The sequence below is a fragment of the Perissodus microlepis genome, chromosome 12 (assembly GCF_051167445.1).
Source record: "Perissodus microlepis isolate ML-2025 ecotype Zambia chromosome 12, ASM5116744v1, whole genome shotgun sequence".
Lineage (NCBI taxonomy): Eukaryota > Metazoa > Chordata > Actinopteri > Cichliformes > Cichlidae > Perissodus > Perissodus microlepis.
The window spans coordinates 17207358-17227205 of NC_140472.1; the positions used below are offsets into that span (position 1 = coordinate 17207358).

The 19848-nt window shown below is 40.0% G+C and overlaps 2 protein-coding genes across 3 annotated transcripts; one reads left to right on the top strand and one right to left on the bottom strand.

The window, feature by feature from the left end:
• The first annotated feature begins 288 nt into the window (after positions 1-288).
• On the top strand, positions 289-11488 carry poc5 (POC5 centriolar protein homolog (Chlamydomonas)). 2 transcript variants are annotated; one of them, XM_084946281.1, is made up of 13 exons: positions 289-404; positions 978-1061; positions 1574-1715; positions 2452-2562; positions 2690-2889; positions 3711-3887; positions 5737-5841; positions 6240-6419; positions 8097-8280; positions 9423-9556; positions 9879-9980; positions 10119-10289; positions 10991-11488. In XM_084946281.1, exons 2-13 carry the CDS (start codon positions 978-980, stop codon positions 11123-11125), a joined length of 1725 nt encoding a protein of 574 aa, XP_084802407.1. In that variant the 5' UTR covers positions 289-404; the 3' UTR covers positions 11126-11488. The 2 variants fall into 2 exon arrangements, with proteins under 2 accessions (XP_084802407.1, XP_084802408.1); XM_084946282.1 differs by lacking the exon at positions 10991-11488 and having other exon boundaries at positions 10123-10283.
• Positions 11489-11495: 7 nt separating this feature from the next.
• ankdd1b (ankyrin repeat and death domain containing 1B) lies at positions 11496-19837 on the bottom strand. The gene is made up of 15 exons (XM_084946283.1): positions 19129-19837; positions 18668-18768; positions 18467-18565; positions 18263-18361; positions 14800-14904; positions 14609-14710; positions 14344-14442; positions 13777-13875; positions 13319-13417; positions 13146-13244; positions 12943-13041; positions 12656-12751; positions 12077-12278; positions 11702-11833; positions 11496-11608 (listed from the first exon to the last, which is right to left on the bottom strand). The coding sequence occupies exons 1-15, from the start codon at positions 19301-19303 to the stop codon at positions 11553-11555; spliced, it is 1662 nt and encodes a 553-aa protein (XP_084802409.1). The 5' UTR covers positions 19304-19837; the 3' UTR covers positions 11496-11552.
• Between the last annotated feature and the right edge of the window lie 11 nt (positions 19838-19848).

Consider the following 19848-nt stretch of genomic DNA (forward strand, 5'->3'; position numbering starts at 1 on the left):
AAAGAAGAGGTCCTATTTGCCTCTATCACCATGATTCCTTTAGTTTAAAACGCTGATACTTACGGCACTGTGACACTGGAGGCTAAAATAAGTGTGAAGTAAATAAAAAATATTTTCCAAAATCACAGTAAAAGGTTTTGCACACCTTTCATATTTAAAACACAAGACAAGTAGCTTCGTTCCGCTTATCGTTGCCATAGGAATAGTTTAACCAATCAGAGGCGACATAGTAGGGCCAGTTAGAAAGAGTAGCCAATCAGAGAGTCTGTTGTTTAAGAGCCAGGCTGTTTGAAACGGCAAAGCAAGCACCTTTCAACTGACGACTTGTGAATAGGGCAAGCGTGGTACTTTTTATGGTTATATAAAAATAGTTAAGTTTCCGAAAAGCGGCGCTACTTACAGAGGTAGATATACTCACTTCAAGTAGTTTAGTTTTTTTTTTATGACCAGCTGTATTTCTGTCTCCACTTCGGTTTTAGCTTTAGCTCTGATTTATTTAGCTAACGATGTTTGTTTAACTCGATCAATTAATGCGCCTGTAAATGAGTAAAATATAGAAAAATGTAAAGTTTTTTAAGCGTACAGATAAGCATATTCGTGGATTTCTTTGTGCATGAGGAAGTTTTCTGTTTACTCTGTGTGTACCTTCATTAGTTTGTAATGTAGAAACTAGCGTTTGGGCTAAAGAAACTTAAACAGAAGGCTTCAGCTGTAGCTTGAAATAAGTATTAAAGTTTCTTTTAAAAAATCAAACGCATCCGAATATGTTTTATGTCCATGTACAGTTTGCAAAACAAACAAAAGAGTACCAACGACTATCAAGAGCTGCCAAAGATAACGGTGGTGGCCATAGCTGAAATTAAAATAAATGCTATATAGTAACATACCAAAGTAGGTCCCGTCCGTATGGCCAGTTATTGATAGCTCATGCTGTGTTATTAAACTAGCACTATGACACTGTATATCTCTGTGTTTAGATGTCCTCAGACGAAGAAGAACCAACCAGTCCTGTTCTCCCCAAAGACTCGGACCGGGGCAGCTCCGTGTCCTCTGAGCTTCAGGTGAAAATGTGCTTTTATTTACACTCATAATTCTATGGAACCATGTTTCCACCACTGGAAAGCTATTATGTATTAAAAGGAAATACACATCTATTTTGTTTTTGTATTAAATGGTAAAAGGACAGATTGTCTAGAAGCTGCTCTGAAAAAGTTTGGATATTAAATTCAACATTTTACATGATTGGTGATTAAGTTTGCTGTTGTCTGAGTCCAACCATTTGAATTAGTCTGCCAACCAAAATCGTGTGTGATATCAGGTTGCTTGAACTAGAACCTTTTTAAGTGTGAAAGTAGTTTTGCTGTGTTGCAAGTCCAAATGGACTCTGTTAGGTTGAGCAAAGCTTTACATAACATGGTCTTAGCATCACTAGGTGTCAAAATTGAAGAGTCACACTAAAATGTTGTAACCAAAATAAACAGACTTGAAACAATACACAGAAAAATACAAACTGTAACATGCTTCAATTGATATTTGACCACCTTGTTCTTTGTTATTGTTTATCAATTAACAGGATGAGTATGAGGAGCTCCTCCGTTATGCTGTTATCACCCCTAAATTTGACGCGCTTGGCGTTCAGTTGAAGCAGCAGAGCACCTCGCATCTGTCTGCAGCGGGTGGAAATAAAGATGGCACAAAGTTTCAACGTGTACCAGGTATGTTGGCTTCCTCCTGTATGAAGAACACTTTTATACACATGTCTGTGTAGGTTCACAGTCATCTAGGTCATGTTAGTCTAGAGAGCTTAGAAAAAGAGGCAACAAAACAAAACAGACACACAGTTCACCGGGACTGGCTGACTGAAACTGAATATGAGCCCTTCCAGACACTGTCTGCATCAAATGATCGTCTGTCAGAAAGGATTTGGCATCAAAATATGGAGAAAATGTGTGTGTGTATTTATCAGCTTTATATTTTCATCTTTTAAACCAGTGTAAAAGGCTAGATATCAGTCTGCCACATTGTACCCCCTATCTCTTTCCCCTGCAATACCCACATCTTAAACACTCCATCAGTTTCCTCCCCTGTTGTGACTCTCATCTGAGGTTTAGTGCTTTAACTGTCACGGAGTAGTGCACGAGGATGTAGAAAGCAAACGGGCCAATTGGTAATGATCTCCTGGCACTCTGCCCGTACTGCTCTTTAGAGTGCAGGCTTTCTCTTCTCCCTCCCTGCAGAATTTAATTAAGATATTGACATAAATGCTTTCTTGGACAAGGAGCCACACTCATCTTATTTACCACTCTCACCTTCACATTTTCTGCTCTTAAGCTGTTTTTTGTTTTCTGACTTTTTTGGATTACATTTTTTAAATCAACCATTTTAATCTATCTTTAGCCACATTTATCTATTCCTCTACCTGCTCACTGTAACTCCTGTATCTTCTTTCAGATTCTGCCATTGAAGCTAAGGATGGGAGGCACTCTAGCAGGAGCCTGAGATCGTCACAGGCCTCCCCCTTGATTGTTGAGCCACACTCGACACACTCAAAAGCCTCTCGTGGTAAAATAATTGTAAAATTTCAGAGAAACAAAATACTTATTATGTGTAACTGTCATAATACTGTTTCATATTCTCAGCCATAGTCTGCCTGTCTGTCTGCGGTTGTGCTTTTTTTTTCCCACTCCAGCTGAGAAGATGGCAGGTCATTTGTCTAGCAGGGCGTCACTGCTCTCAGATAATCCCTCAGAGAGGTTACAGGTGGCATCTGAGAGGTCCAGGCCAGATACCCCAGAACCCTTTGAGTTTGTTGTGACAGAGATGTTTATTTCAGAGGAGAACATAAACAAGATGGAGAACATTCTGGACACGTGGAGCAACAACCTGAAGGTTAGTCTGCTTCCACACAGTGTACAACTGTCCTTCACAGCCGCTCGATTTCTCCTGTGGGCTTTTACATAGCAGCAAACAGCATTTATGCATAGATAGTTTCTGGCATTTTTGATCATAATGATATTTTTCACACTCTTCTTTCTCTGCCATTGTCATTAGAAAGTTATACTATGCCTGTGGTCAGATTAGAGATTATATAGAGGGAATGTGTCTGAGCCTCAGGATGACTTTTTGAAAAGGATGACACCTCGCTGCTCTTCATGGAACCGTTGACCTTTTAACTGTGTTTCCTGGAGACATTATTCTAAAGGAAATGGGTGTCTCCATGTGGGTGTCCATCCTGCCCTTTTCCTCTGATTTTGTACAGCTCATTCATGGAGAGCAGATGACAGCCAATCACCTGCTAAGCTGTGCAAAGCTTAATCTAGGAAAAAAGCAGTACCAGCCAGAATGAGAAGGAGATGTGGGTTAAATAGTACACTCGTGTGTTGAGGGAGGGGTTTGAAAGTTCTTCTAAACCTGGAACTACACATCAGAACTGTAAAATAATACATCTCTGGTGGAAAACTGTTACACTCTGTGCAGTAGCATAAATCTGGCTTAAGTTTGCTGGACTTCAGATGTTTCAAGAACTGAGTCCAGCAAAAGAAAACTTAGAGATGAATTCTTCAAGATTTCTGTGTTGTGCAGTTGCATCTGTCTGGCACACCTGTTTATGTAATTTAAAAACAGCTACAGATATTTGTACAGATGCTCATGTTTGCTAAAGTAGAGTAATGAACACATTGTGACAGCCCAACCCTCTATTCCCTAATTAGTCAAATGTGCTGACGGAGCTACGGAAGTGGAAGTTGGCCTTCGTTGAGCAACACAAGCTGGAGATGATGAAGGAGAGGGAGAGACATGCAGCCCAGACAGCTGGCCTGAAGTCAAAGCTAGATAGCCTTAAACAGCTATTACAAACCTATGAAACCTCCAACCAAAGGAAAGATGAGGTGACTACACGTCTGTTTATTTGCTTTATCTAGTAAATCATTTAGCTGTTTGTTATCAGGTAATTTGCAGAATAATTTGTCATTTATTTAATCACCTGTTGTTGTTTTTTGTTTGTTTGTTTTTCGTCAATAAAACACGAGAAAACTGTAAAAACACCCATTACAAAATCATGGACTCCAAGCTGACATCAACTAATGTCTCACCCTAGTCTCCACAAAGAAGGAGACTACAGGGAGTGCAGAATTATTAGGCAAGTTGTATTTTTGAGGAATAATTTTATTATTATTGAACAACAACCATGTTCTCAATGAACCCAAAAAACTCATTAATATCAAAGCTGAATGTTTTTGGAAGTAGTTTTTAGTTTGTTTTTAGTTTTAGCTATTTTAGGGGGATATCTGTGTGTGCAGGTGACTATTACTGTGCATAATTATTAGGCAGTGTTTTGATCTGTTCACCATCAACATTGCGTGCAGCAGCAACCACAGCCTCCCAGACACTGTTCAGAGAGGTGTACTGTTTTCCCTCCTTGTAAATCTCACATTTGATGATGGACCACAGGTTCTCAATGGGGTCCAGATCAGGTGAACAAGGTGGCCATGTCATTAGTTTTTCTTCTTTTATACCCTTTCTTGCCAGCCACGCTGTGGAGTACTTGGACGCGTGTGATGGAGCATTGTCCTGCATGAAAATCATGTTTTTCTTGAAGGATGCAGACTTCTTCCTGTACCACTGCTTGAAGAAGGTGTCTTCCAGAAACTGGCAGTAGGACTGGGAGTTGAGCTTGACTCCATCCTCAACCCGAAAAGGCCCCACAAGCTCATCTTTGACGATACCAGCCCAAACCAGTACTCCACCTCCACCTTGCTGGCGTCTGAGTCGGACTGGAGCTCTCTGCCCTTTACCAATCCAGCCACGGGCCCATCCATCTGGCCCATCAAGACTCACTCTCATTTTATCAGTCCATAAAACCTTAGAAAAATCAGTCTTGAGATATTTCTTGGCCCAGTCTTGACATTTCAGCTTGTGTGTCTTGTTCAGTGGTTGTCGTCTTTCAGCCTTTCTTACCTTGGCCATGTCTCTGAGTATTGCACACCTTGTGCTTTTGGGCACTCCAGTGATGTTGCAGCTCTGAAATATGGCCAAACTGGTGGCAAGTGGCATCTTGGCAGCTGCACGCTTGACTTTTCTCAGTTCATGGGCAGTTATTTGGCGCCTTGGTTTTTCCACACGCTTCTTGCGACCCTGTTGACTATTTTGAATGAAACGCTTGATTGTTCGATGATCACACTTCAGAAGCTTTGCAATTTTGAGACTGCTGCATCCCTCTGCAAGATATCTCACTATTTTTGACTTTTCTGAGCCTGTCAAGTCCTTCTTTTGACCCATTTTGCCAAAGGAAAGGACGTTGCCTAATAATTATGCACACCTGATATAGGGTGTTGATGTCATTAGACCACACCCCTTCTCATTACAGAGATGCACATCACCTAATATGCTTAATTGGTAGTAGGCTTTCGAGCCTATACAGCTTGGAGTAAGACACCATGCATGAAGAGGATGATGTGGACAAAATACTCATTTGCCTAATAATTCTGCACTCCCTGTAGAGTGCAAAAATATTATATTTAGTGCAGTGAAAGACTAAAAAAGACTTTTACATTTAAGGTCCTCATATCAGTGTTTTGTTAGGCCCCTATATACGTCTTTATTAATTAATTTGCACATTATGTCTTGCATGCCTGTGTAAAAACAAACAAAAATTAAAAAAAAAAAATTAAAAATTCAAGAAGCACTCTACTTCCTTCCTTTTTTAGACCAACGGGCTTGTTTTGTGGACTCTTTCAGGTGATCGGGAACCTGAGCCAAGTACTGGACAGACAGAAAGAAAAGCTTGAGAAGATGAGGGCCTTCACCCACTGGAGACTCCAGCATATCGAGGCCAAAGAAGAGGTATGAAGTTTAAGAAGATTTCAAAACCTTTTGATATGATATTTTAGAAGTTGCTTGTGACATTAGAAATGCTCATCAAATAGCAAAACCCTTCTCTACCTTTAAATTGTCAGAGTAACAGAGGTTTTTGCTACGTCCAAACTGCTGGTTTACTAAATTTTGTGCTTTTTTTTTTCCCCACTGTTGCTGTTTTTTCAATGTGAACTTTCATACAAGTGTTGGTGATTTACTTAACTCATCGGGTAATGCCATTCCTTAAAAATGACCAATTCATATTTTTGTATAAACCACGACATAAAATTCATCACGAGAACGAATGCAGCTGCACAGGAGTGACTTATAGACGTAATTATTGCCTTGTAAATATTACAAATCACAGCCCTGTGGTTCCCCGCCAGGCTCGTTCTTCTCAGGTGGCACAGCAGCACTACAATTTGCAGCTGAAGAAGAAGGTGTGGTTTGCCTGGCAGTCTCTGATCCAGAAACACTGGAAAGTCAAGATGGAGAGAGCTTGCCGTTCAAGGGCTGAAGAGGTCTGCTCCCAGATGTCTGTGGAGTATGAGGCTAAGCTAGCAGAGGTCAGTACATGTGGGACAGTGTGTCTAAGATGAGGCTGTAATGCTCACTTCAAACTGAAACTCTCTGCATTTAAGTAAATGAGCATCCCACTTTTGTTAGTATATCATGGTAAATGGACTGATTTTCAGCTCTGTTTGAGCACTGAGTGCTATCTTACTACAAGCCACATTCACTCTTACAGACACATTCATACAAGCAGTTTTTTCTATGCCTAAACACTTTCGTCCTGACATTCAAACACTTACACGGATGCATCAGGTTCTGCAGAGTAGGGGATTGAACCATCAACTTTCAGATCATTATATAACCCACTCAGTGTTGGGAAGGTTACTTTTAAAATGTATTCCACTACAGATTACAGAATACATGCCCCAAAAGTGTATTTTGTAATGTATCCTGTTATGTTACTCAATGACAGTAACGTATTCTGAATACTTTGGATAACTTAATGATATTATCATGCTTTTTACAACTACATGAATGTACTATTACTGTGTGATTTATTACTGTTACTGAAATACCAATACCAACTAGATTTTTAAATCTTAATATAAAATGAGTAACAGTAGGGTGGACATTAGGTAAGGCTGCACTTTTTGCAGCGATCTCGTATAGAAAACTATTTCGTGTGTATATAAAACAGGTTTGCGGCTCCGAACCGTAGTAAAGGGACCTCTGGCTAATATGTCGGGTTCTGTGTCGGACTCGTAGCCGAAAACTAGCTTTACTTTGTTGTCTGGGTCAACGTTTCTAGCGAGAGACAGAGAGAGGCGTTGAAAGGCTGCTGCAACGGAACTTATTGTTTCGGAGGAAAACACGAACACAGTGTACAGTGGAGTCTTAATAGCTTACTTACAACTGGGCTCGTCAGGCACTCTTCTTGGCTGCAGTGGTTATTATTATATTTTCATGCTTCCATCTCCCGTTTCGGGTCGGTTGCAACTCGTACTTTTCAACTCTTTTTCTCCCTCCTTGCGCTCACAGACACATAACGGGTATGGCAGTCCATTCTCCCTGCAGCACGGACTACACTGCCCATGAGGCTACATTCTTTAGGGCTATGACTGTAACACTCTGCCTATTGCCTTCATATTAAATCATTTTTGTGAATAATTTTTAAAAATATTTCTTCACCTCATTATGCGGGCTGCAAGTAGAGGTGACATGGGCTGCGAGATTGAGACACAGGCATTAGAGCCTCTTAATGCGTGTTTTGTTTGGGTTTCCACCAGCGTGGAATTACCAAAAATAGAGAGCATAGCCTAACATATGAAACAAGAAAAGACCGCCGTGTAATCCATTTATTTCAATATCACCTTTTTAAACGGTAACTGTAATGGAATACAGTTACTCATGTTTTGTATTTTAAATACATAACGGCGGTACATGTATTCCGTTACCCCCAACACTGAACCCACTCTAGCACCTTAATTACTGTGAATTACTTCTGTGTGCTCTCCAAATCACTGTAGAGCCCGTGCCGATGGAGAAAAGGCAACCAAAAATACATCCTACGTAGGGCTTCATGTTTTCGTGTTTTTATTAGGCTGTAACATAATAATCAAATGTTGTTGTTTTTTTTAATGCACATCTTGTGTTTTTCTTCTTTTTAAAAAATAATTATATAAAAAGATAATTCGACAATTCTTTCTATCCTTTGCTACCTGTGTGCACAGCACTGTGAGGCTATAGAGCGGGCACAGGCGGAGATTCAGAGACTACAATTAGAGCGAGAGCGATATGAAGAATCCATGAAGAAAGCCTTCATGAGGGGTGTATGTGCTCTCAACATGGAGGCGCTCAGCATGTTTCACTCTACAGAAGGACGAGCAGAACAACCTCCAGCTCATGATCAGCATGGTTTGTAGTAAATTTGTGGCCTGTGGAGAAAAACATTTATCTTCGTAGAAATGTAGCACACTAAAGCATGTACTGCTAGGATGATATATAGACTGATGCTCTATACAATGTACCGTGGTTGCATCGTGGGCCTTGCCTCTGCGGTGTATTGATTTAGCACAGTTTTGGAGATTGAAACAAAAAGACAAGATGGAAACAGCATTTTTCCAATAGAGTGCAGCCATGTGCTATTGACGTTTGTTGAGATTTATGATTGAGAGGAGGGAATGGGTCTTTGCACTTTACTTGAAAGCCTCATTTAATGAAGTTAAATCTGTGAATATGCTCAGCACTGCGCAAAAGGTACTTTGCACAGGTTGGCAAGCTTAATGTGGCAATGAAAAATTGGTTGATAAAATTTAAAACCCTTTTGAACCATGTTATGAATCATGTAATGAATGTTAGTTAGTTGTATGTAAATGCTGGGAAGATTGGATTAAGAGCTTTGGACTATTACCTGACACTTCAGTAGAAAACCTTAAACTCGGACCAGCGGTGTTTAAAATGCTAGCATCATATGATTATCACCAAGACGTCCCACTGGCATGAGTTGGGAAAAATATCTCATCATTATATTTACACCACCTGTCGTCAGATTTGTTGTCTGAATCTGGGTTTTTTGGGGGTTTTTTTTGTTGATACCATGGCTGCTGGACTTGGATCTTACTATCTTTAGCATGTAGAAATGAAGCCTAGCATGGGCATCTGCTCATCCATCTGCTTTCAGGTTTAATGAGTCTTCCAAACTGAAATGTATGTTAATACGATGCTGTCAGCCAGGGCGGTTAATTGATTACCCTTTCCTGTTGCTTTAAAAATGAGCACTTTTTTTTCCTTTGGATTTTTTTTAAACTGCACATATTTATATATTTTATGCTTTATAGGACTTTTGCAGAAGTTATGAATCCCCAGCTCCTGCTACACCTGTGGTTTAAAATGGGTACTTTATGTGTCATCTGACAAGCAAGAGATCATTGAAATATTCCCATTCAAATACAAACTCAGGATTTCCAGTTTAAAGGGGGATTTTTGTGTAACTACAATAAAAATGAGTTATTACTGAGTCCTAATGACTCAATGAAGGTTTCTTTTTTGTGTCGTAGTTCCTCTGCCTCGTGAGGATGAGCGTGGCTCCTCTGCCATGGCTCAGCTCCAGCCATATGCCACCTCTTCCACACAGTTCAGTCCAGTCCATTTTGACCACCCAGGCCCGTCGCACAGTGAAGCAGATGATGTGGCAAGTCACTGTTAATTTATAATGAAAACACACCATAGTACAGTGTCTTTCCAAATCACTCGTGGTTCTTGAAATTAATTTATTGAATGTTAAGCATGTCCTTTCATGTGGATCATTTTGTTCTTTTGATTATTTATTACTTTATGTCGCAGACAATTCTGGCTTCACATATAAATCATGTGATTGCCCTAAAAATGAAGAATTTGTAGAGCAGTCTTGAATTTCCTTTGTTATACTTTTTGTTTAAATTAGATGCACTATGACTAACTTCCTCTAAATCCCAAATCCTGATCCTGTGTTCACTTGTTGCCTTTATTTGTAGATGGGCTCTGGTGCCCCCATGTCCCAAGAAGAAACACTCCCTCCCACTACAGTGGTGCACAGCTCACTTCCTCTTGGGGGAATTGCAAGTTCCCACAAAAAGGTTAGTGTCAGACATATAGAGACAAACTACCAACAGCAGCTGAATCTATGTCCTGCTTTGTTGTCTGTACTGTGCCATCTAAAGCTCTTCATCAAAAATCACATTTGTATATAACACTAAAAATATTGCTTGTTTTAGGTAGGTACTCGTGTCGTCACAGCAAGTCAACAAAAATCCTCAAAGACTGTAACGGCTCGTGTCACTGCGCGCCATGAGATCAGTAAGGTGGGACGTAGCAGCCTGCAGGTGATGGGAGTGGCTCCACCCATGAGCTCTGTGGTAGTCGAACGGCATCATCCTGTTACGCAGGTATGTGATGTGATGCATCGATACTGTTCCTTTACGAGTCTTGCAGTCATATACTTATGAATCTTTGCACAGTTTTAGCTTCAAGGTCATGTTGTTGCGTATCACGGACCACATCTAACACAGCTGTTGCTTTTAGACTGCTCCCTCTAGGGTTTTCAAGTGACTTTGCACTTAAACCCTACACTTCAATTTGCATTATTTTTCACATCAGCTGGTTTCTCCAGGACCTTATAGTTGATGTCTGCATTGATAATCTGACTCTCGAGGACTCACCAGAGCACCAAAGTTTTATACTGGAAACTGCAGTTTGGTCTTTGGGTTTTAGTCCAAGCCCAAACTCTCATCACCAATAAAAATTCTGTCACCTTGAAACAAAAGTTGATGTTTTGGGGGGTTTTTTGGTCAGTGGTGAAATCTCAGTTCCCAGTGCAAATAGTGATAATCGGACTGATCTAAAAAAAATAAAATCAGGTGTGCTGGAAGCAGTCCAGGGGTGCATGAGAAGATGCCTACAACATAGGAATTAAAACAACAGACTTTAATATTGTTGTGTTGTTTGATTTTTGTTTTTCTATAAGCAAAATCACTTAACTTTATACAGGCACCCTTTATTTTTCACGTTGTTCAAATGCACCTTTGTTTATGTGAATTAGAAAATCAATTTAAACTTTTGTTTGTTTGTTTTTTTTGCTTTCTTTTAGCTCACCATTGGGCAAGCCACAGCTGCTAAATTTCCAAGCTCCTCCCAAAAGGGCCACATGTCCACTGCAGGCAGAGCCTCCTCCAGAACGCACAGCAGCACCTGTCACACACACTCCATCAAAGTAGTTGACTGATGACACGCACATATGTCAAAGATCTTCCTTAACACCAGCTATGCAAAAATCCAAATTGATGGAATTTTCTGTCTTGATATGAAGGCCATTTTATATATATATATATGTATATATTTTTTTATTACCCTAGAGTTTTAAATGTGAATGTGTTTCATTTGTAATTATTACAGATGGAACAAAAGTTCAGAGAATTCCAAAATGAACATTTATTACTTTGCTTTAAATTATGCACAGATAACGGTGTACTGAAGTGTACTGCAAGGCGACCATCCAACAGCACATGTTGTTTACTTGACGAAACCAAAGCTATATGCTAATGGTGTGACGCACAACGTTATTTTTAAAATAAATGATTTCACTGCAGTAGTCCTGTAGAGATGCTTCGTTGACAGTGATGCGAACAGTGTAAATACTGCAGTGTTCCTCTTCATGAAATGGTACATCTTTTACTGCTGACTTGCTCTGCCTCCAGTCGAATCTTATCTGAAAGACGAACATTTGATGAAGTAAAACTTTGGAACAGGCGGTGCAGAAGACATAAATTTCTGTTTATCTGCATACTTGTTAACAGTGTACCTGCAGCTTTCGTGTTCCCAGTGCAGATGAGGCCCTGGTAGAGGTCTTTAGCAGGGGCCTTCAGAGCCAGTTCCTCCCCATGAAGCCAGATCAGCAGCATTCTGTTCCCATGCTCTTGATAGCTTTGCTGACCTGCAGGTAAACGCACAACCCTTTAAGTTCAGAAAAAAGGTCAACCTGCAAAAAATACCCTAAAGATACCAAATTACAACTTTTATAAGCTGAAAAAAAATAAGCTGTAAAAATTTCAATGTCATTTAATGTCATACTGGGATATAAATTAATGTGTTTGACTCAAGAAGGTTAAGTTAGATTTTCAAAGGGTTGCCAAATGCACAGCAGAAACCTGCCCTGTCAGTGTGTGAGTTATGGCACCTGTCCACTGCTCCTCAATGGCAGACACTTGGTCCTGAGTAAAGTCCCAGTGTGTTGCCAGTCTTTTCCAGTCTCCTGGTTTCAGCAGCTTGTACGCCAGGCGCCAGGCCATCGAATACAGCTCCTTGTTCTCACTGCGGCGGTCAAATTTGAACGTCAGTGCATGCTCGGTGCGAACAATCTCATTAAGCTCAGGGTTAGCCTGAAAGGGCAATTAAATCATGTCAGCAGGCTGATAAAGGCCACACTCTCCAGACAGCAGAGGAGCACAGGAAGAAAATTTTGGCAAGACACTAACACGTATGATTAGCAATATAAATGTCAGAGTGAAACATTTTGAAAATCAATAATGGAGGAGAATAAGGCATATTCTTAATTAAACTGATGATAAATCGTATGTCGAATGTTTCTGGGCTCCGAATCACTTTTACAGTGAATGCTTTAATAGAATTAGAGGGGACTCAGCTAATCGAGGATGTGACACTGAATCATTCATGGTGAAAGTAATTATTGATTTCAAAGCATCGCGAATGGATTATGCTCGTGATAGTTACAAGTATCATTTGATTATCCCCTCACCTTTTTCTGGTCATAGTATCGTTCTGCTTTGATGATCATGTCCACAATGTTTACCTCATCTGCTCTGGCTGCAACACCCAGAGCAGTCTTACCCTGCTACTCCGAATCCAGCATGTACAGTGAAAAACAAATTCAATTAGAACTGCAAGAGATTGCATTTAGTTTGATTTTTCTTGTATTTTCAATGTATCATGCTGCGACAAAGGCTTACATTAATTATCATTTTTTGCTGTTTGGATAGCATTAGTATACAGTTTAATTTCATTAATATGACAAATGCATCTTACCCGGTCCTTGACTGTTAGATCAGGCCCAGCTTTAAGAAGCATTTCCACAACCTCAGCTTTGGCAGTCTCAGCAGCAATGTGCATAGCTGTCTGGGACCTCTAACAATCCAAAGCATGACACGACATAACGATAAGCAGGAATTAGTTTGTCTACATTATGTTCATGGATGCTTTATTTTACTGTCTTAGGCAGGAGCTTGTACCTTATCTGTGGCATTGATATTGCAGCCAGCCTCCAATAGGTAGTAGATAACAGGGATGTGACTGTTCTTCACTGCCAGGTGGAGAGGTGTCTCTAGATCCTGAGAGCAATAATATTATGCTTCATAAAAGATGGATTACTCTGCCACTGCCTCCTATCTGGTTGTTTACTTACCTGATTTTGAAAGTCCGCCTGGGCATTGTACTGTAAGAGAACTTGAACAAGAGCCGCGTCTCCTTTTTCTGCAACTGTATGGAGAGCGCTGCATTTGGCCTACAAAGAGTACAAAGTGAGTCCAGTTGTACTATGTCTAGAAGAATCTTTAAAAACTGATTTTGTTTATGACATATTTTTCAGGATAAACACCATAATGCATATTATATTAGTAGTACGGTTAAAAGCAGAACAGTAGAAAAGGTATTTAGTTATTTGAATCTACACAGTACCAAAAAACGCCACCAAATGGTTAAAAAAAATACACCGGTACACAAACAAAAGTTACCAAAGAAAACACATGATTTTCTGAACTTGCATGTTATGAACATTGATTACTGTAAGTATTTGATGTGTGTATTTTTCTCTTAGCCTGCACTGGTTCAGTAAAACTTGGCCGGTATACTGCCTGAACGTACCACTGTGAGTATGTTAGGGTCACAACCGGCCTCCAGCAGGACCTGAGCACATTCTTCCTGACCGTGGTCTGCAGCCTGGTACAGAGCGGTCTCACCATCCTGCAGCACAGAACATCCGTCAGCAATGATGGAAATGGAAAATTCTTCTAACATAATTAACATTTTAAGTTATTATTTATTATTATTATTATTATTATTAGTTATGACAAAGTAGAATTTCTTTACACTGAGGGAACGTTAGCTTGGATCATTCAATTAAATGCCAGCAAATAAATTAGTTACTGCAGATCTTTTGGGGGGTAAGGTTTTGTAATTATCTCTTACTTTAATGCATCATTAAGCCACATCAGTACTAATACAAAGGAACACATTTATCATGTTCAGTTTACCTGTTACCTGCCAAAGTTCGATCCAGAAAGCTAAATGTGTCATTATACTAACCGGTAGATGTTTGATTCATCTCAATTGATCCCAAGTGGAGCCAGCATCCAGCAGTGGATTAGCCGCTGAGCTCACACTGTCACAAACCAAACCGTGATAGAGAGGATGTTTGCACTGATTGTCTACCATATTGACTTCATCCCGAGTATCAAAGCTCTGCAGCAGCAGTTGGACGACATCCAAGTGGCCGTTCCTGGCAGCTAAGTGCAGGGGCGTGTCCCCTCTCTGGCAGAAGGGAGGGAGGGAAACAGCTTGCATCAAAGAGTGTTTGACTTTGAGCTTTCTTGCAGGTGTGACACTGAAATGTGCACTCAAGGCACATGTGAGCATAAACAGCCATATACTCGGAAATAGATGCAGCAAAATCGCACAAATAAGTCCTCGTGCACACCTTGTTGGGCTTCATGGTGGCCAGGTTGTATGGCTCCATGAGCACCTGTAACATCTTAACACACCCGTGTTCTGCTGCCAGTGCAAATGCTCGGTGTCCTGACTGAAACACAAGAAAAGAGGCTCAGGTAATCACATGTAGTGCATGCAAAATGAAATTTGCCACACAATTGTTTTGTGCAAGTTGCATACCAGGTCATCCTTGTCAAGTTCTTTCATCTGCAGGTCATTTACAATGTAGTCTACGATTTCAGTATGGTTGTTGATGGCAGCACAGTGCAAAATATTGAGTCCTTCCTGAAACAGACAAAGAAACAACTTTTTCTGTTAAATCAGACAGGGCGCTGTTTGAGAATTTACAATGCAAACCAAATTCATCTTGAACCGTATTTGAAAATGGAAAGCCACAGTGATACAGTATAACGAAAGCAAAAATGTACAAAATACAACATGTAGCTTGTGGTTTAATTTCCTTGAAATTTAGCGCACCTGAAAACTTACAAACAGGTGCAGGAGAACAAGAGGGTATATTTAAAATTAAACTAATTATACTTAAATTCGAATGTCGAAATACTTTATGGTTATAGCATTGTCAGAAATATGTGCCACTAAACATTACATTTTAGTTATTTATAATTTGATGTGAATTTTTCAACTCATATAATTACATATGTTTTACAGAAAAATGTTCGCGCCCCCCCCTCTCTCGCGCGCGCACACGCACGCACTAACACATCCTCCAACCACACACACCCATATTTTGCTCAATTACGGTTTATTTCAGACCTCAAACATTTAGTAAACAATTAAGCAAATACAAGTAATCTGCAGGTAGTAATAAAATAAACTACTAACTCTTTTACGCTACGTCCGAACCTACACGGGTATTTTTGAAAACGCAGCTGTGTCGTCCACACGTAGACGGCGTTTCGAATCACCGAAAACGGAGATTTTTTTTAAAACTCATTTTTTTTGCGTTTATGTGTGGACGAGGAATACAGAGTTCGTCACGCAACGTCAAAGGTATGTGCCTTTTTTCACATCAGCTGTGCGCCACGTTATTGTTTACATGAGAGGAATTGCAGAATGGCAGATAGTCAGATTAACAGTATTTTGTCTCTATCTGCAGGTTTTACACGCTTACATACACACACGCAGTTACTGTCCCTCCATTTAGAAAGGCAGAGGCCTCACGGTGTGATTATTTTACATGTAGTTGTTTTTTTCCTGTGTAATAACATTCAACATTGCTATCAATACATTTTTCAAAAAAATGCCTCTCTGTGCAAAATGGGTTTAAAAACATAAACAGCTGTGGGATAGTGTTTGTCCGTGATTTGAACCGGGGAACAAATCGTGGCAGGATCAGCCTGATATTATTTGTATCCCGCTGTAACTTTACTGTATAAAGAGCTAACATCTCAAAAATGTCAGGAGTAGTTGGTCATTACAACAAGTGTTTGTGAACTAAAAATCACGATGGGATACTGTTTGTCTGTGATTTGAACAGCCAAGCGTGTGCTCCCGACGAAGGGAAAACCAATTCCAACCAAGGTTATTATAAACATATTACAAAACTACAGGGAGTGCAGAATTATTAGGCAAATGAGTATTTTGTCCACATCATCCTCTTCATGCATGGTGTCTTACTCCAAGCTGTATAGGCTCGAAAGCCTACTACCAATTAAGCATATTAGGTGATGTGCATCTCTGTAATGAGAAGGGGTGTGGTCTAATGACATCAACACCCTATACCAGGTGTGCATAATTATTAGGCAACTTCCTTTCCTTTGGCAAAATGGGTCAAAAGAAGGACTTGACAGGCTCAGAAAAGTCAAAAATAGTGAGATATCTTGCAGAGGGATGCAGCAGTCTCAAAATTGCAAAGCTTCTGAAGCGTGATCATCGAACAATCAAGCGTTTCATTCAAAATAGTCAACAGGGTCGCAAGAAGCGTGTGGAAAAACCAAGGCGCAAAATAACTGCCCATGAACTGAGAAAAGTCAAGCGTGCAGCTGCCAAGATGCCACTTGCCACCAGTTTGGCCATATTTCAGAGCTGCAACATCACTGGAGTGCCCAAAAGCACAATGTGTGCAATACTCAGAGACATGGCCAAGGTAGGAAAGGCTGAAAGACGACCACCACTGAACAAGACACACAAGCTGAAACGTCAAGACTGGGCCAAGAAATATCTCAAGACTGATTTTTCTAAGGTTTTATGGACTGATGAAATGAGAGTGAGTCTTGATGGGCCAGATGGATGGGCCCGTGGCTGGATTGGTAAAGGGCAGAGAGCTCCAGTCCGACTCAGACGCCAGCAAGGTGGAGGTGGAGTACTGGTTTGGGCTGGTATCGTCAAAGATGAGCTTGTGGGGCCTTTTCGGGTTGAGGATGGAGTCAAGCTCAACTCCCAGTCCTACTGCCAGTTTCTGGAAGACACCTTCTTCAAGCAGTGGTACAGGAAGAAGTCTGCATCCTTCAAGAAAAACATGATTTTCATGCAGGACAATGCTCCATCACACGCGTCCAAGTACTCCACAGCGTGGCTGGCAAGAAAGGGTATAAAAGAAGAAAAACTAATGACATGGCCACCTTGTTCACCTGATCTGAACCCCATTGAGAACCTGTGGTCCATCATCAAATGTGAGATTTACAAGGAGGGAAAACAGTACACCTCTCTGAACAGTGTCTGGGAGGCTGTGGTTGCTGCTGCACGCAATGTTGATGGTGAACAGATCAAAACACTGACAGAATCCATGGATGGCAGGCTTCTGAGTGTCCTTGCAAAGAAAGGTGGCTATATTGGTCGCTGATTTGTTTTTGTTTTGTTTTTGAATGTCAGAAATGTATATTTGTGAATGTGGAGATGTTATATTGGTTTCACTGGTAAAAATAAATAATTGAAATGGGTATATATTTGTTTTTTGTTAAGTTGCCTAATAATTATGCACAGTAATAGTCACCTGCACACACAGATATCCCCTTAAAATAGCTAAAACTAAAAACAAACTAAAAACTACTTCCAAAAACATTCAGCTTTGATATTAATGAGTTTTTTGGGTTCATTGAGAACATGGTTGTTGTTCAATAATAAAATTATTCCTCAAAAATACAACTTGCCTAATAATTCTGCACTCCCTGTAGAAGGGGGCGGGCGCTAACTACTGAGTCAACTGCTTTCAAAATTCTTTTGTTGTTTTTATTGTAATACCTGTACTGATTTTCCTGAAACAAATGCAAAATAAACATTTTAGCCAATACAGAACTGGATTGTAACTTTGGACGTTACTATTTAAAATTGCTTAGAGGATACATTTTGTCCTCTGTCTTTTTAAAACGCTCTGAATTGACCAACTGCTTTCAAATATTCACAGTATAGTTGCACAGTAAACTCAGAAAAAGTATATAGTACTTTAAGGGGCATTACAGCAGAAGTTGCAGGCTATATTATGAAGTGTTACTGAAAATTAAAAGGTTAAATAGTATAGATAATAAAATATCTGAATAGCAGTGTGTTGTTTTGAGAGGGTGTTTGTGCAAAATCTAAAAGGAAAACAAAAAACCCCCAATGGGATTAATTTCTCAGTTTAAGGGTATTTCATCTCTGTTGGTTAGTGAGAAGCAATAGAGGAGAATTCTTCCTTCTACTTCACCTCGTTCTCAGCCTTCTGTTCTGCTCCAGCCTGCACTAATAATTTCAGGATGTCCAAACTGCCAAACCAGGCAGCCAAATGAATGGGTGCTACGCCGTACTGTCAGACACAGAACACAAAATGGTAGTAGCCGACTTGGAGACATTACATAACATATTGTCCTTGGCTCAAATCCTCGCATCTAACATCTTAAAATCCTCCCACCTTGTCCTTTTGGTCCACTTTGACCCTTCGCTTTAACAGCAGCTTAACAGCTTCTTTGTTTGTGCAAGCTACTGCAAAGTGAAGGGCAGTCCTATTTTGCTGAGGAAGACAAAATAATCAACATGTTATAATTTTAATATAAGTTTATTCAGTGATTGGGTCTGTTTGGCTAATGCAGATACTTTATCTTTTCAGACGCACCACATTCTTTACGTTGGCATTTAACACTTTTCCAAGATCCGTCATGGTCTCCACATCGTTCCTCTTAGCTGCTTCGATAAACTCCTTCTCAGCCTCAAGCACTACATAACACAGTAGACAAGCCTTAATACGTGGCTTTTTTCATACATAATGTAATTAATTGTGTTAATACATATTAGATAGCAGGATTATATCACAACATAGAGTAAAGTGAACTAAGATGGTGAGATTTTCAACATTACTACCTACACACCCACATAGCAAATACAGTGTTTTTCCTTGGAAGGAAACTGTCACACCTCACTTCAGTGACAAACATTAGAAACTCAAGTGCTCGGTTCTTGAATCTGCTACATTTACTACACTTTCTATGTCTTTTCTGTCATATAAAGCACAAAAAGCTTGTTTATTCTTTTTACGTTTTTTTTTCTCTTTATCATTGGCTGTTCTTGCATACTCACACATCTCTACGTCATCAAAACTGTTGTCCGTCTCTTTGTTTGAATGCTTGTTCAGAGCAAAGTCACTGAATCCCCTCACAGTCTCCGGTCTTATCCACTTTCGAGGGTCCAGATTCTCCTTTTTAGGAGAATGTTTCTCAATCATCCTCTTCAGAGCCAAAGCTTTTTTTTCCATTTGGAGGCTCTTACAACAAAGCCACACTTTGTGTATTAAACAGTATAGGTTATATCCTGAAAACAGTCTACCTCAGTTCCAGAGGAAAAAGATCGCACACCTGTAAAGAAAGCCAGTGTTATCCAATTTCACAAAGTTCTGATCTTCATAGAGCCAAGAGCAAGGAAGTGTATGGTAGTGTACTCCTTACTTTAGTGCTGCAGGGCTGATCCGTATTTACTTTACTAGCTCACACCCTAGAGATCCCCGGTGATAGTAACAGGTTTATTTAACATGACACATTTCACTTTGACTAGTCAGTGGCACAGCTGTGGCTATATTATGGCTCGAGTAACATGAGGAATTTATACCAATAGTCTAACTCAAATTTCTATTATGTAATGCTGGTTAAAAGATTAACAAAGGAGTTGGAGTTCAGTAGTAGTACATGTTTGTCTAAGGAAACAAACGTACTGTATATGTAAGGAAGCGGCGAGTCACATTTACACAATTTGAAGGGGTACAGTTTCATGGCTGACAGCAAGAACCCGTTTTTTTTCCTCACT

Excerpts from the sequence above, each read along its gene's own strand:
- poc5 (XM_084946281.1), top strand. The coding sequence starts at position 978 with ATGTCCTCAGACGAAGAAGAACCAACCAGTCCTGTTCTCCCCAAAGAC. Across the intron at positions 1,716-2,451 it reads AAAGTTTCAACGTGTACCAG|ATTCTGCCATTGAAGCTAAG; the intron begins GTATGTTGGCTT and ends ATCTTCTTTCAG. Across the intron at positions 6,420-8,096 it reads ATGAGGCTAAGCTAGCAGAG|CACTGTGAGGCTATAGAGCG; the intron begins GTCAGTACATGT and ends CTGTGTGCACAG.
- ankdd1b (XM_084946283.1), bottom strand. The coding sequence starts at position 19,303 with ATGGAAAAAAAAGCTTTGGCTCTGAAGAGGATGATTGAGAAACATTCT. Across the intron at positions 18,769-19,128 it reads TTTTGATGACGTAGAGATGT|TGCTTGAGGCTGAGAAGGAG; the intron begins GTGAGTATGCAA and ends TGTGTTATGTAG. Across the intron at positions 13,245-13,318 it reads AGGCGGACTTTCAAAATCAG|GATCTAGAGACACCTCTCCA; the intron begins GTAAGTAAACAA and ends TATTGCTCTCAG.